This window comes from Acyrthosiphon pisum, chromosome A2, assembly GCF_005508785.2.
Source record: "Acyrthosiphon pisum isolate AL4f chromosome A2, pea_aphid_22Mar2018_4r6ur, whole genome shotgun sequence".
Lineage (NCBI taxonomy): Eukaryota > Metazoa > Arthropoda > Insecta > Hemiptera > Aphididae > Acyrthosiphon > Acyrthosiphon pisum.
In genome coordinates this window covers 71307586-71322613 of record NC_042495.1, presented here as the reverse complement: position 1 = coordinate 71322613, position 15028 = coordinate 71307586, and the positions used below count along the sequence as shown (strand labels likewise).

The following is a 15028-nucleotide window of genomic DNA, read 5'->3' as shown; positions in this document are numbered from 1 at the left end:
TACTAATTACTAACTACTTTAATATTATAATCATTGAATTTTTTTTTGTATAATATTTTATCTGACGAATGGTTAATACGTACTCAATTTAATTAAATTAATTGATATATTATGTATATTTTATGTTATTATACTAAGTACATAATTATAATCATTGAAATATAAATATTGTTATGTATATAATATAATATTCACCGGACTTTTTTATCTCGGACTTTTTTACTCCGGACTTTTTTGGCTTAGGACTTATTTACGGCGGACTTTTTATGCCTCGGACTTTTTTACCCGGACTTTTTTTCCTAGGACTTTTTTACTTCGGACTTTTTTACCGCGATTCGAATAATGTATTATTATTATCTATACTTGTGTTAAAATTTATAGTAATAATAATAATAATATATATAATTTATAATATAAAATATATATTGTGCATGGTTCCCAAATAATAATTGACGGAAACGTCTTGTTGGCGGAAACGGGAATCATACCTTTTTCGTTTTTGGCGGAAAAGGGCTATACGTAAATCAGGTAACCTGTTATTTGGCGGAAACGGGACATGCCCTTATTGTAAACTCCACCAGAATACCGGTTACATAAAAAGGTAGGTAATGAAAAGGTCTAATGTAAACTCCGTCATTTTTATTTTTTTACCGGGAATCGGTACAATATGAAAACTCCGCCAGTGTTATGGCCTTGCCTTACTTTATAATATAAAATTAAATAATATATCTCAACTAAGTAAACTCAAAAATTAAAAAAAATTAAAAAAAAGTGATAGTGTTAGAGAACGTTATAAATAGTTATAAATTATAATAATGGGTTTATATTATACTTAATATAGTTAGAATATCTACAATTTGTATCACAGTTCAAAATATTATAAGTTATAACATACCTTCCTTTTTTTTTTTTTTTTTTGATTATCACAATTATTATCTATCATACATAATTTTTGGCCATTACAATTTGTATGATTTGTTCAGACAATTATTATTATTATTTTTAGCTGTCATATTTTTTTTTGGCATATACGCATTTCTAACTATTACTTAATAAGGATGATAATTATTATAAAATTATGATTTTTTGTTGATGAAACCGTAGGTAACCATTAAAACTTGAAACGGTTTAGATCCCTGATTAAATTTGAGTCCTGTTTTCCGAAAATAACACCTATTAGATAATTCATTCCTAAAAATAACCTATCCAGTCCAAAAAATAACCTAATGAAATATGAAAAAGAATACCTAATTGAGTAAAAAATATTTTTAAAAAAAGTGAGCCATCGCGGGATTTCTGGGCCTTGCAGATTGAAACATTGACATTATTTTGTATAGAAAATATGCATGAAAATTGAAAGGAAATAACAATGACATAATCTAAAACAAAATATTCATATTTTTTTAAGAATTTTATTTCTTTATTTTAAAGGCCCAGTAGATTTTGCGCTTGTGGCTAAACGCGCCTTGAGTGTTTTCCGCGTATAGACGTCACCACGCCAACAAACGGTTTCACCCGCTGCTTAAACATTTAAACATTTTCTTTACCACTTTAGTCTTTACAGGCTAGGAGTCTCAGTTACATAATGGTATTATACCATATAGGTAGTCTATAATTTATAATTGTTTATATATTTATATGAAAATAGTCATCTCACCCTACGTAGTCACTAGAATTTATAATTTGTGTCGTTACTCGTCATAAATGACGCGGGTAGGTGGAATATAACAATAGGGAAATTCAATATTAATTAGCTGTTTATCCAAACTCAATAAAGTGTACGGTGTGTACTAGCTGTGTACCAAAGATGTATTTATATAAATTATAAATAAAACAATATGAAAAATAAATAAATTTGTATACCTAGGGCACTGATCCAGAGTAATGATCTGGCCATCTGTTGGGACTTGGGGGGGGGGGGAAACAATTTTTTTAACAATACAAATACAATTACAATATACCTACACTTTATTCTTAATTTAATTTTTTTTCATATATTAATAAAATAATCTTTATGTAATAAATAAATTAATAATTATAACATATTAAATAGCAAAATCAAAACGTCTTTTCATATTGTCGCTTTTCCAAAAAGGTCAATTATTAGGTTAATGTTGATGTAAATTACAATTACCCTATGAAAGTTGGAGAAATAATATATGTCCGGGGGGGGGGGGGGGGCTGGACCCTTAGGCCCCCTCTGGAGCCATCTCTGATATATCTGGACACTTTTGTGTACCAATTATTGAACGGAATTCAGCCATAAATATAGTTCCAAATTTAGGACTGAACTGTAACTCTAGGTTAAGAGGTTTTATTGTAAAGTTGTTGCTAGAAAAAAATCGACAAAGCTTGCAGTCTGCCTTTGCATATTGGTGATTGAAGGTTGAACAATAATTGTTTTAGGGCGACAGTGGTGGACCTCTGATGCTTAATGATAATAGCGAAAAAATAACAGTGGCAGGTAAGCTTACAGCAAACAATGTTGTTAGATTATAATTTATAACATATTTCAAGTAATAAAACAGTTAAATACACTGGTATCATAACTGTGATCGTGTAAAATGGTTTATTTTCTAGGAATCGTTTCTTGGGGCATTGGGTGCGGAGCTCCAAAACTCCCAGGAGTGTACACAAGAGTCGACAAATATCTAGGATGGATAATGAGAAACACGAAGGACAGTTGCCACTGTACAAACTGAATCAAGTTTTCATGACCATTGAACACTACAGTAAAAATCTGAGTTTCCATTGCTTAATTAGATAATATTATTTATATATACCTACCTAATATAATATACGACTCGTATTAACACTCAAATTTGCTTGGGATACATATTTTTATTATGAATACAGAATTATGATAAAATCACATTAAGAAAAAAAACCTTGAATAACTAGGTATTTGAAATAAATACCTAAATCAAAAATCTGGGATAGTCACTCAATTGTGCAATAAATAGGTTGGTAAATGTATAGTTACCTGTAAAATATGTATTGGATATTTTAATACAGAGACAGTGCTGTGCGTGGAGTGGATAACTTAATGCGTAGGAATATATAAAGAACAAACATATATAGATGATCATTTTACTTTTATATATAGAGATGTATTAAGTATTTTATATAAAATGTCCCCTTTTTTTTGTTGAATAAAAAAGACAAAACTATGTACTTATTACAAATTTAAGTATTTATGTTTTTTTTTTGGACAGTTAAAAAGTTAAGATCAACAGTTTATAATTAATATCAAAATAAAAACTAAAGGTTTCTAAAAAAAGTCGTAAAATTTATATATACATATTTTCATCACAGAATTTTTTCTAACTTATTAAAATTTATCCCATTAAAAATTCGACAATTGTTATAGGAAATTCTTCAATCAACAACCACTCAATATCACAACATTGAGAGTCTACGACTAATTTAGTTTTTGCAATATAAATCGCTGAAGATAATACGTTTCATCAAAACACAGTCGATCCGTCATCAGTCTCTACTTTCAAATAACTAGAAGTATTTGGTCGCCTTCGGTGATTAGTACTTCGCCGTCCTTCAATTAAAAGTGCAATTATCTGAAATGAGATAATGTTATATAAGAATAGTTTGAAGAGAGAAAGACACAAACAATATTTTAGGTAAACATATTTATTCACAATATGTATCTTATTTATTTTTGTTAGATTATTTATGTTGTATAGTTTATTATTATTATTTTTTTATGTAATGTCCTAGCTGGTGCGACCCTGGTGCACACAGACATAGTGCGATGCCCGCATGCGGAGAAATACAAGATATTCTGTTTTCCCCGCATGCATGCTAATCAGTTAGGACACGGCGTTGAAATGTATTTACAAGTCACAAAAAATTATAATGCATTCAAGTCAATGGTTATAGTTTTAAAAAATGTTAGCTTACTTTTTTCTTATTGTATAAAGCTAAATAAAACAGCATTGATAGTATAGTCATTATGCTGAAGTAGAAAAGGAAGTGTGAGTCTTCTGTATCGCCAAATGCACGATTTGGAAATTTAGGCTTAGGACCTAATCTTGATACAACTTCTTTGGTCTCTGCAAAAGTATGATGCATGTATGATTTTAATTTTAAATACATAAGATATATTATGTCATTAATAAAAAATGAAATTATTGAAACAATATAAAATACTTCATTCATATTTTGTATTAAGTATAATCTAAGAACTGTGGTTATACAAACTATTTGTACAGTATATCAATAAAATTGTATTTTGTGTTATATTAGCTACTCATTGCAATAATGATTCAAGTAAATTTCTTTATAACGGGGTATAATATATTATAAAACAAAATATAACAATACATTTAAATTATTTTAGTTAATATAGCGGTCAAAAGAATCACAAACTAGTCATTATTTTAGTTTCATAAAAATGGTACGATAAACATAATAATATGATGAACTTGTTTAGTCATGTCTATTATCTTCTTAAGAATAAATAAAAAATAAATATAATCTATAAAAATATGTACAAAATAATTGACATTTTTAGTTTGGCATTTCAAAAAAAAAAAAAAATTAAGTTTACCTGATTGGTTAATGGTACCATCGCTCTCTTTAGGATAATCAACACTAGATTCTAAAACAAACAACACATGTATAACATTATATTATAAATATTACATTAAATCTTAGATGGTTTTATAGTTATGGATATTAAATAGGTACTCACTTGAATCAGGTTTAGAATCGATTGGAGTTTGGGCCTCTATTTCTTCAATTTGTTTTTCATCTTCAGTAGTAGTTTCATCGTCTTCAATGTTAGTATTATTATCATTTGGTATTTCTGCAGGAAGTTCCTCATCATTATTACTATCATTATTGACGTCAACTAATTTTTGAGTGTTGTCTACCTAAATAATATTTTAATCAATTATTGAATTAGTCCTAAGAAATAGTTGAATTAATCCTAATGACATATTTTATCGTGTCCATATAAAATTATGTTGACATTGGTGTATTTAAGAAAAAGTGATGTTAAGTATAGTTGATAGAGTCTCTCACACAGTAGACTAAACAAAAACAATATACCTATTAATAACACAAAAATACATATTCCACACAACACAATTATTAAATAAACAATTTAAAAATATATTTTTTAGTAGCATAGGTTCAATTAATTTGATTTCAAAAGTAGTAATTTACTAATATGGCTTTATAATATTCTAAACTTATTGATTAAGAAATTTTATTAGATATGGTTATTTTTAACAAATATTTTACTTACGATTATTTCAGGAGATTTATCAACTTTAATTTGAGGTAGGCCCTCAGGTTTTTTCGGCTCTTCAATAACGGTACTAGGAACAACTGACTCTTTGACGTTTTTAGATGGATTGGCAATATTTTTTTTTATAGCTAAAATTAAGTGTTAAATACAGAATTGTGCATTGTTATTTGCTAGTGTATATTAAATTATAATATAACTTACATGTTTTAGACTTTTCCAAATAGCTATTGTGTAACAGTAACACCTCTACATTTAAAAATTTACAGTACGTATGCAATTCATTTTTCAAATTATAACAGACCTTATTCCATTTGGTTACATTGTTCAATGGATCCATTAGTAATTTCATTGATTGTGAGATTTTGGTCACATTTTTCCACATGCCATACATGGTTTCGTCTTTAAACTTGTGATCATTAGTTGAGTTTTTCGCTGCTTCTAAGTCCATGGAATTTACAAGACTGTATTCAAATTCATTGCTAACATTGTAAATTACTGTACAAAAACACTGAAAAGCATATTCATTTTCTACTGTCTTGAAATTGTTGACGTCTAGTAATGGAAAATTGCAAAATTTGTCGAGATTCAGGTCTTTGAAATAGTTCAACAGACCAAATTTGCTAAACTTGTCGGCAGATGACATCATGAGTTGACTGACAGTTCTCTCGGTCGGTGCCGTCAATACATTTCCTATTTGTAACGTGACGACCATCAGACCGGCAAGTATTAACCGTCTCCCGACCGTGATCATGTTATTGTTTCGCTATTATTTTTCGTTTTACCCAAACGCGCTCGATCTCACATTATAAAGTGACCACAGAAATTTGAAAAACTGAACAAGCGCCAAATATAAACGGAAACTGAGGAGGATAAGTTTGTCGACACACTCTGCGAATCCAATGTCAACCAGTAATAATTATATTCCGAGCCGAGTCATGCGTCATCAAATTTCTATTAAAATAAAACCTATACAAACCGATACCTGATGAATTGGGTAAATAATACAAAACCACAAAAAAGTAAACTCGAATGTCGAATAAATTATGCGGAATAAATATCTGATATCACTGAACTTTACTATTGGAGTCGGTACTCGTAGCGGCCAGCGGTCCTGTTAATATTGTTATCAGAAAATATTTTCGTTTTTATGTTCATGCCGGTAAACATAACCTCAAATCATCTGACCGGGTAAAAGCATCTATGAGTAAAACTGTAAAAGCGTAAAAATCTTACGACTGACCACTGACAAGACGTGACAATGACTACATTTCAATTTTCGATAATAACATTAGTAAACATTAAAAGCTAGAAAGTAAAAAGTAAAAACTACTTCTAACAGATTTTCAGATTAACCATTTACAAATTAACGAAATACAGACACACAAGTTAGTAACCCAGGGTCATAACTTCCAGGATTATTATTATATTATAATATTTATTGTTTATGTTAGTAGTTACTAGTTAGTATAAAACATATAAATAGTTGACGAGTAAGTCAACTTTAAAACAAGATCTATTTTACGATCAAAATGGTAAAGCGCAAGAGCGAAATAGCTCTGGCTGACGCTGATCAGAACAGATCGATCAGAGAAAAGTATTTCAAGACCGACAAAGTAAGTTCTGGGATTATTGGTTGCACTAAAGCTTAATATTATGTAGTTTTGTTGATTTAAATTTTATTTGCTGCTTCTTTTGCTGCAGTCCAATGTTCGAACGTCCAGTCTTTTTATGCCCATCATGGCGCTGGAAGGTCACGAAGGTGATATATTTGCGACAAAATTTCATCCTGAAGGGGATTATCTGGCATCGTCAGGTTACGATAGAAAGATTTGTAAGTACATGTTTGTCATGGCGCCGTGTAGGTATTGTCTGATTTGTGTAAATTAATTTAATTTGAGTTATCATGTTTCAGTCATATGGAGTGTGTATGGTGAATGTGAAAACTTGGGCGTCCTCGCTGGCCATTCTGGAGCTGTTTTAGATATGAAATTCTCCACTGATGGAACATTAATATACACTAGTAGTACCGATATGACAGTTTCTTTTTGGGATATTTATAAGGGTCAAAGAGTCAAGAAACTGAAAGGTATTTTATAATATTCAGAGTTGTTTATGATAACTTAATAAAGTAAAGAGCGAATTACAATGATAACCATTATTATTCGTTTTTAGTAATAATTTGAATGAATTTGTTTTGTATGAATGTGTGTATGTTAAAAAGTTCACTGATAATTAGTTTTTCTTCAGTGTTATAAATGTAAATAAGAGAAGTCACTTTTCAGAAATACATTTCAAATTGTTATTGCATTACTTTATGTTGCCAAACTTTAGACAAATATCTAACTATTAATTTAACATTTTTATATTATCTAAGTAAAAGTAATAAAAATGTATTGATATCAAATAATATGTAGAAGCTTCTATCTTTCACCATTTTTTACTTATTTATATATATTTTATCTAATAAAATATAAAACATTTCTCTCTAACTCAATTCATTTCGTAGGGCATACTGGGTTTGTTAATTCCTGTGACTCTGCAAGACGTGGACCTCAAATGATCACAAGTGCTTCAGACGATTGCACCATAAAAGTATGGGATCCTAGAAAACGAGGAGGCGATGCAGTTACTACTTTCAATAATAATTATCAAGTGATGTCCGTGTGTTTTAATGATACAGCTGATCAAGTCATAACTGGTGGTTTAGATAACGAAATAAAAGTAATTTGTTATTTATATAATATAGTTTTTATTTTAAATTTTAATCGCTAGCAGTGCGAACATTACTACTCCAATATAGTATAGTATTACTAATGTTTAGTATAATTATGTATGGTAGATTTGGGATTTACGTAAAAATGCGTTGCTTCATCGTTTACCTGGCCATACAGATACAGTGACTGGACTTGAATTGTCACCCGATGGCTGTTATTTATTGTCTAATGCAATGGATAACAGCTTGAGAATATGGGATGTGAGACCTTATGCACCTGCTGATAGATGCTTAAAAGTCTTCTCAGGGCATACTCATAATTTTGAAAAGGTACTAATGTTAAAAAGTATATTATTCTTAATTATATTTGTCTAACTTATAAATTATTTCATACCTATTTAATTTTAAATTGTTTTCTACTTTTTGTTATAAGAACTTATTGCGGTGTGCATGGTCACCTGATGGTTCAAAAGTGTCAGCGGGTTCAGCTGATAGATATGTGTATATTTGGGATGCCAACACTCGTAGAATATTGTACAAGTTGCCAGGTCATAATGGAAGTGTAAATGATGTGGATTTCCATCCGAAAGAACCGATTAGTAAGTAAAATTATTAAGAGCATAGACTGTTAGAGAGGAATAGCATAGGATATCACTGGGAAATAGACTTTTGATGGAGTAGCACATTTTTCCTGGTACATATTTTAATAAATAATAATATAATTTTATCAAAATGGAAAAATAACAAATACAATAAAATAATATAATACATACTACAATATTTTGTTATTCTAAAGTTAAAAACACAGCAGTGTAATCAAGTCAATGCGAGAATAGGTTGTCAGGCTTCTTAAACTATGATACTCAGTTGTGATACCACTAAAAACGATGATTACAAGTTGATTGACTACAAACTATTAAATTAAAAATATCTATTGATAAGCAGGCTCATGCAATGTCTTAAACTAGCATTATGTTGTATATTTCTAAACCCTGTGGTGTGTCATGCTATAACCGCATAAAGCGACATATAAAAATGAAGAAAGTGTATCGATGTCTGTTTATGTATGATTATTTATTGATTGGAAACAAATTAAGTGGTGGATTTTTAATAGAGTTAGACAAATAAAAAATAACTAAGAAGCAGAAATTCATCAAGATTAGATTTGTCAATAAAATGAGATATTTTATCAATAATTATTTAAATATAAATGAGAGTAGACTTTGTTTCATTGTATTTTTTAGTACTTCACCGCTCTAATGCTAACAAATTCAAAAAATGTTACTGAAAATTATTAATACAATATGTGCACTCATTATTAAAGTATTGACTACAATCATATTTAGTTGTTGAATTGTGCATTTTATTTTTTCAGTTATGTCTGGATCCAGTGACAAAGTTGTATACCTCGGTGAGTTTGATTGAATCCATTTGAAACTGAACTGACACTTTTGTAATTTTAAATTTATGTTAAGGTATTTAGCTTTCTCATTACTTTGTATTTATTCAATTAAACTCAGAGTCATATAATAAAATGTATGTTTTTATATTTTCATTATAGTAATATTTATGTATTCATATTATTCAAAATACACAGTACACATACAACATATATGTATAAATTATTACAAAATATTTCATTTTCAGAATATTGATATTTTTAAATTGTGCCTTGAATGGTCTAACAATAAATTATTTTATGGGAGGAGGAGGTATAATAATAAACCACTGGTTTCAAACTACCTATTTAAATATTAAAATAAGAATACTATTTTGTTGAACATAATTTTTTTCTTTGTATGTTGTATTAGCACACAATACAAAACAAAAATTTATTTTTTTTTTTTATTGTTAAATTATTGATGCTATGGCTATATTAAATGATTAAGTGAAAATCCGATGTAAAAAAAATGATTGCTTTAAGACATATTAGGAAATGTAGAATAGCCGTGGGACGTCATTGGGCCCAGCTTATCGTAGTTGCCTATCTTATACGTGTAAAAGTTCCTCGCTTCATACCAAGATTTATCAATCTAAACATTTTATTTTTAAAGTCTAATTTAAGTATAAATGTGTGATTTTATGTGTTTAACACAGTAAAAGTATCAGAAATTCAATAAAACGTTTAGTTTTTTAAATATTAATAAATCTTTAAAGTGCTATCTTTGTTAAACGGTGCGTCATGGCTATTTAAATAAAAGATAAAAATTTAAATATTATATCTCTTATAAGCTAAAGTCGTAACAGTGTAGACGCAATTTGGAGGGGGGGCTTAGCTCCCTAGTTTAAATTAAGCCGCCCTAATTTTTTTAAGTATATTCTTTCTTAAATCCATCATTAGTAAGACAGAACCCAATAAAAAAATGATAAAATTAAAAAAAAATTTAACTAAGGTCTTTCTTAGCCAACTTATAGTCAGTGTACAAGCATGTTGTCTAATAACTATTAAGTAATAATTAATATTGATTTACATAATCTATAATCAATTGTTGTTATTAATGTTAGCAACTATTAGTTTTTAAATTCAATGATATTTTATATAATATATTGTTGTATAACAGTTTAAGTATCTGTTAAACAGTTTAAATCTGTTTCATAGTAGTAACACAAGTATAAATATTATTATTGCATAATATTAGTTATTTTTTGATTATGGAATTTTTTATTAAATTAAATAATATTATTAATTTACTATGACTTCTTAACACAATTCCAAGGAAACACTGAACGCAATGTTTCTGTCTTACTCACTGCTCTAGCCTCTAATACTATAATAATGTAATAGAAACTCATTTAGAAATTGTGTAGGTAATATCCTGTTAATCCAGATTAATTTTAATTACACTTACCGAACTACAATTTATTCTAATGTTTTATTCTTTATAGTATAATAATTATTAATAAACTAATTTATCAAAAACAACTTTTTTTCTTTGTGTATCAAGTGTTTTTTTTCTCTATATTTCTACATGTCAGTTGTTTTTGGAACTTAAATAATATTAAGAACAATAATATGTTTAGCATTTTTAATTTAAAAACAAATAAAACACTTAGTAATTTTGATTCCTTAAGTTCTAAATTATATGAGATCTTAAAAAAATTGTTGAAAATAACATAGATAATGATATAGCCATGAAAATGATTATAAGTGGAGGGGGGTGTTGGGGACCCCTGCAGGTCTGTGTTGATTTTATAAATTTAGCCCCCCCCCCAAAAAAAAAAAAAACAGTTGTCCAAATTCCACTTATGGTTACAGTATAAATTATAAAAAAGCAGGTAAGTGGATGTCGCTCTTCTGTACAGTAGGTTACAAGTGGGTCATTGTATAATGGGTTGTATTAGACTTGAATATAAAATATCATTGTATAAGAAAAACGATTCTAAGCGGAGACGGTTTGTTAGTCTGGATATTTTATATTGTTATTATTTATTTTATCATGTAAGTTGAATTAATTAATTAATATTATAATATTATAATTTTTTATTCGTTTCTATGGTGATATACAAAGCGTTAGAAATTAAAATTCCAATTTTAGCGATTTTTCGTAATTTTTCGGTGGTTTTTCCCGTGGCACTAAATAACTATTGTGAAAATCGGAAAATGATCTCTTTAAAGTACCATCTTGATCCAATTTGCTAAAAGATAAGGTAATATATGTTGAAATCGAAGCACTCCTTCTGGTAGAAATTTCGTACAAAGGATATAAAAGGAAAAAAAAAAAAAAAAAAAAAAATAAACACCATTGTAAAACCAATAGCTTCCTCGCTCCGCTCAGAATCTAAAAAAAAAATAAAGTTGAGCATGTAACAAGTACGCGGGGATGAAGTGAAACTTCTTTCAGTCATGCAACTGATATGAGGTATTGGAATAAAATAAAAAAAATACACTTTACAATTTTATATTCAATAGAACTGTTTTTTTTTTATTATTATTTATTTTTAACTAATGATACAATGGGCTTATGATAGCTGAAATAAGTTATGTACGTTTTTGATTGTACATTATTAAGATATCGTGTGAAAATAGCATCTATTGTGGTTCCTGACCGCGTTGTTGGAATTTTTGGATCATTATTCATTGATAAATTGAGATGTTTAAGCTAAAATTGTGTTAATGGTTCTGATCTATCCGATGCAAAATTAACATTAAAGTCTCCACTCAGAATCATAGGCAGTTTATCTTCTCCCCTGCCGAGTAATGGTGTACCTTTGGTAGAATAGGCAATCAACGATCTTTTTAAAAAATAAACTATATCATCTATTTTTTGATTTGGTGAGATATAAACTGCTACAATGATGATGATTGGTTCATTTTGTCTTGAACACTCAGCAACACAAAATTCACCGACTGGAGTAATTTTGGAATTATATAACTTTGATTGTCCTATTGTCATCTCAGTCGATGGAGTGACAATATTAACTATATCGTCGTTATTATGATATAGAACTTATAGAGTCTTCAAATAGACTCAAAACATTTACATTTATTGTTGATCATACAGCTGTATATTATACTTCAATCTTAACTAAATGTCATTGTATCTACTTATTATATTATGTAATATTATTAAAATTAAATATAGAGTTCAAATAACTTATCAATTTTAAAAATAAAATACTTTTGTCTGGAATGCATGAAAAATGTAATAATTTAATGGACCATTAGCTCACTATTGATTCGTTAAATGTTTATCGATTGTTCACGCAACCCAGCACTTAACTATTTTAAGCTTTATGCTCAGGCTTTAAACATTAAAAATATGTTTCTAAAATGTATTCCAATTATAAATTTGCAATATTGTTTTATGTATTTATGGTTTATTAAATAATATACGTAACAAAATTATTTTTAACATTTAAAAAATGCACACAAATTTTTGTAAATGCTTTTCTGTTAATTTTACACAATAATGTATATGAAATAATATGGGTTACTGATTTCAACTAATATTAACACAGTGTATACACTATTTAGGATGTATCATGAAGATGTTGAAAGACATGTTCAAATTTTATATAATATAATTTTCAATTGAGGCCTTCAGTGCTGTAATGGACCAACTCACAAACTACTTATTGACTAATCTACAATATTTGAGTTACTTACATTAATAGCAAACATACACCAAACAATTCCTTACATAAACGGTCTAAGCCACTTTTACTTAATATTCATTAGATAGCAGCACCCAAGCCGTTATTGTATTTTAAACTTTTAAAGTATAGTTTAGTTTTATTGTAGATTATTTTAAAGTTACTAAAGTACCAAAGTTTGTTAGTCACTACTGCACTGAAGCTGAACCCCTCAATTTTAATTGTCAGATTTCTATGTCCATGATGCACCCAGTATATTCTATATTTATATAATTATATCACAATGATTAACGATAGGTAGGCAGGGGAGGCTCCAGATACATAGTTAGGGGGGGAGGCAAGTCATAATTTTCAGAAAATATCGATGATTTTTCTTTTGTAATTTTGATTTTAACAGTATAAAATTGTTTAGAAATACAGCTTGGGGGGGGGAATGCCGTGGCGCCAATGCACCCCCCTGAAGCCGCCCCTGTAAGTAGGTAATATTATAATATGATAACTACCTAGGTACTAAATTATGCCTCCTTGGTCAAACATGATATTACTATATACAATGTAGCTATAGGTAGGTTTATATTATATATTTGGAAATTTCCAGTCGTATACTTATTAGTGTGTCCTCACTTTTCTTATCATTGCGAACAATAACATCCTTCTTTGGAGTTTTCTTTGATCCAAGGTAAATATTTGGCAACTCTGGTGTATACTCCAGGATATCCAGGACGGGCGCATCCGTGACCCCAACTCACGATCCCTATACGAAACACGGATATCATTTTACATACAATATTGTTATATATTTTAAGCCGTTATTTATACATCGTTCTGTCATATTATACCGAGGTTTTAGCAGAAAATGCATTGCTTAATCTGCCCTAACACTTACCTAATGTACCGGTACCATTGATCAAATATATTTAATCCTTGCCGGTACCTAGGTGACTAGGTTATATAAAAATGGTATGGAGTTAGCCTTATCTCAACAAACAGTAGAACGTAAAGTTGTTGGTACCTATCAGACATCGACTACTGCTATACTTAAATACTTTGGTCAGAAGGTAGGGATTAGGGAAAACTCTTTTGGATAAGAATTATGGTAAAGTAAATAGCTGGTATGTAATAGTTCTAGGTTTAATCCACAATGTATGGATAATGTTATTGCAGGGGCGCAAATAAAATGTATTTGATAGAATTTAAAATATTAATGTTTTTACACAGGTACCAATATAAGTTAAAAGTTAACAAAAAATATGTTTTAAGTTGAGACAGAAAATAAACTTGACTTAACTCAGTTAAAAAAAAGTTAATTTTTTTGGAGGTTATTATATTTTCAAGTCACATAAACTGCCCTATTATTTTTTGATTTACACAAACATGTGCAAAAAATTAGATTATTATGATATATAATTATTAGAAAAAAAATGACCAAAATCAAAAAAGAGTCATCGAATGAGTATTGATGAGTTGGTTCCGCATGACATGAAAATAAAATGATAATTAACAGTTAAATTACAACAAAATAAAGTTTAACTAAATTTAGTTAATAAGTTAAAAATAATAATTAATTAGGTACCTAGTTAAGTAAAAAGTTAAAAAAATAACTTTTTAACATAACTTTAACTGTATAACAAGTTAATGTCTACTTATGGTATTTTAATAATTAAATATTAATAGGTAGTATAATAAATGCAACGTTTTGAACTTTTGAGCATAAATTAATTCAACCAGTATTGAGTTACAACCAGTAAGATTGGTGTGGATCAAGGTGAAATAAGAATTAACACAAATTGTTTAGTACCTAATAGCGTTTATTATAAATTAATATTAAACGAAAATCCCGTGTTTAATACGATAAAAAAAAAATTGCTTTATAATACAAAACAAAATCCCGTTTTCTATTTTTTTTTGGATGCTCAGTTCATCGATAACCTTATATGGCATGATTATTG

General features: G+C 28.6%; 4 protein-coding genes across 6 annotated transcripts in view; 2 read left to right on the top strand and 2 right to left on the bottom strand.

The window, feature by feature from the left end:
- LOC100166048 (transmembrane protease serine 9-like) overlaps positions 1–3501 on the top strand; it is a 25629-nt gene extending 22128 nt beyond the window's left edge. The window contains exons 6-8 of the mRNA XM_029490803.1: positions 2407–2464; positions 2581–2732; positions 3371–3501. Coding sequence (XP_029346663.1) covers positions 2407–2464; positions 2581–2702 — 180 coding nt within the window. The 3' untranslated portion in view covers positions 2703–2732; positions 3371–3501. The remainder of the gene's footprint in view (positions 1–2406; positions 2465–2580; positions 2733–3370) is intronic.
- Positions 3079–6349, bottom strand: LOC100159200. Its single transcript, XM_001949038.3, has 6 exons — positions 5474–6349; positions 5270–5400; positions 4712–4892; positions 4568–4618; positions 3919–4070; positions 3079–3575 (listed from the first exon to the last, which is right to left on the bottom strand). Exons 1-6 carry the CDS (start codon positions 6021–6023, stop codon positions 3468–3470), a joined length of 1173 nt encoding a protein of 390 aa, XP_001949073.2. The 5' UTR covers positions 6024–6349; the 3' UTR covers positions 3079–3467.
- Snrnp40 (small nuclear ribonucleoprotein 40kDa (U5)) lies at positions 6348–9595 on the top strand. Of its 3 annotated transcripts, none has more exons than XM_016808815.2 (8): positions 6348–6657; positions 6734–6885; positions 6974–7103; positions 7185–7358; positions 7779–7993; positions 8112–8315; positions 8419–8584; positions 9361–9595. In XM_016808815.2, exons 2-8 carry the CDS (start codon positions 6802–6804, stop codon positions 9408–9410), a joined length of 1023 nt encoding a protein of 340 aa, XP_016664304.1. In that variant the 5' UTR covers positions 6348–6657; positions 6734–6801; the 3' UTR covers positions 9411–9595. The 3 variants fall into 3 exon arrangements, with proteins under 3 accessions (XP_016664304.1, XP_016664301.1, NP_001155778.1); XM_016808812.2 differs by having other exon boundaries at positions 6731–6885; NM_001162306.2 differs by having other exon boundaries at positions 6587–6657; positions 6724–6885.
- Positions 9596–12783: 3188 nt separating this feature from the next.
- The window catches only part of LOC100161949 (transmembrane protease serine 9), a 19968-nt gene continuing 17723 nt past the window's right edge, over positions 12784–15028 (bottom strand). The window contains exon 13 of the mRNA XM_016808893.2: positions 12784–13833. Coding sequence (XP_016664382.1) covers positions 13712–13833 — 122 coding nt within the window. The 3' untranslated portion in view covers positions 12784–13711. The remainder of the gene's footprint in view (positions 13834–15028) is intronic.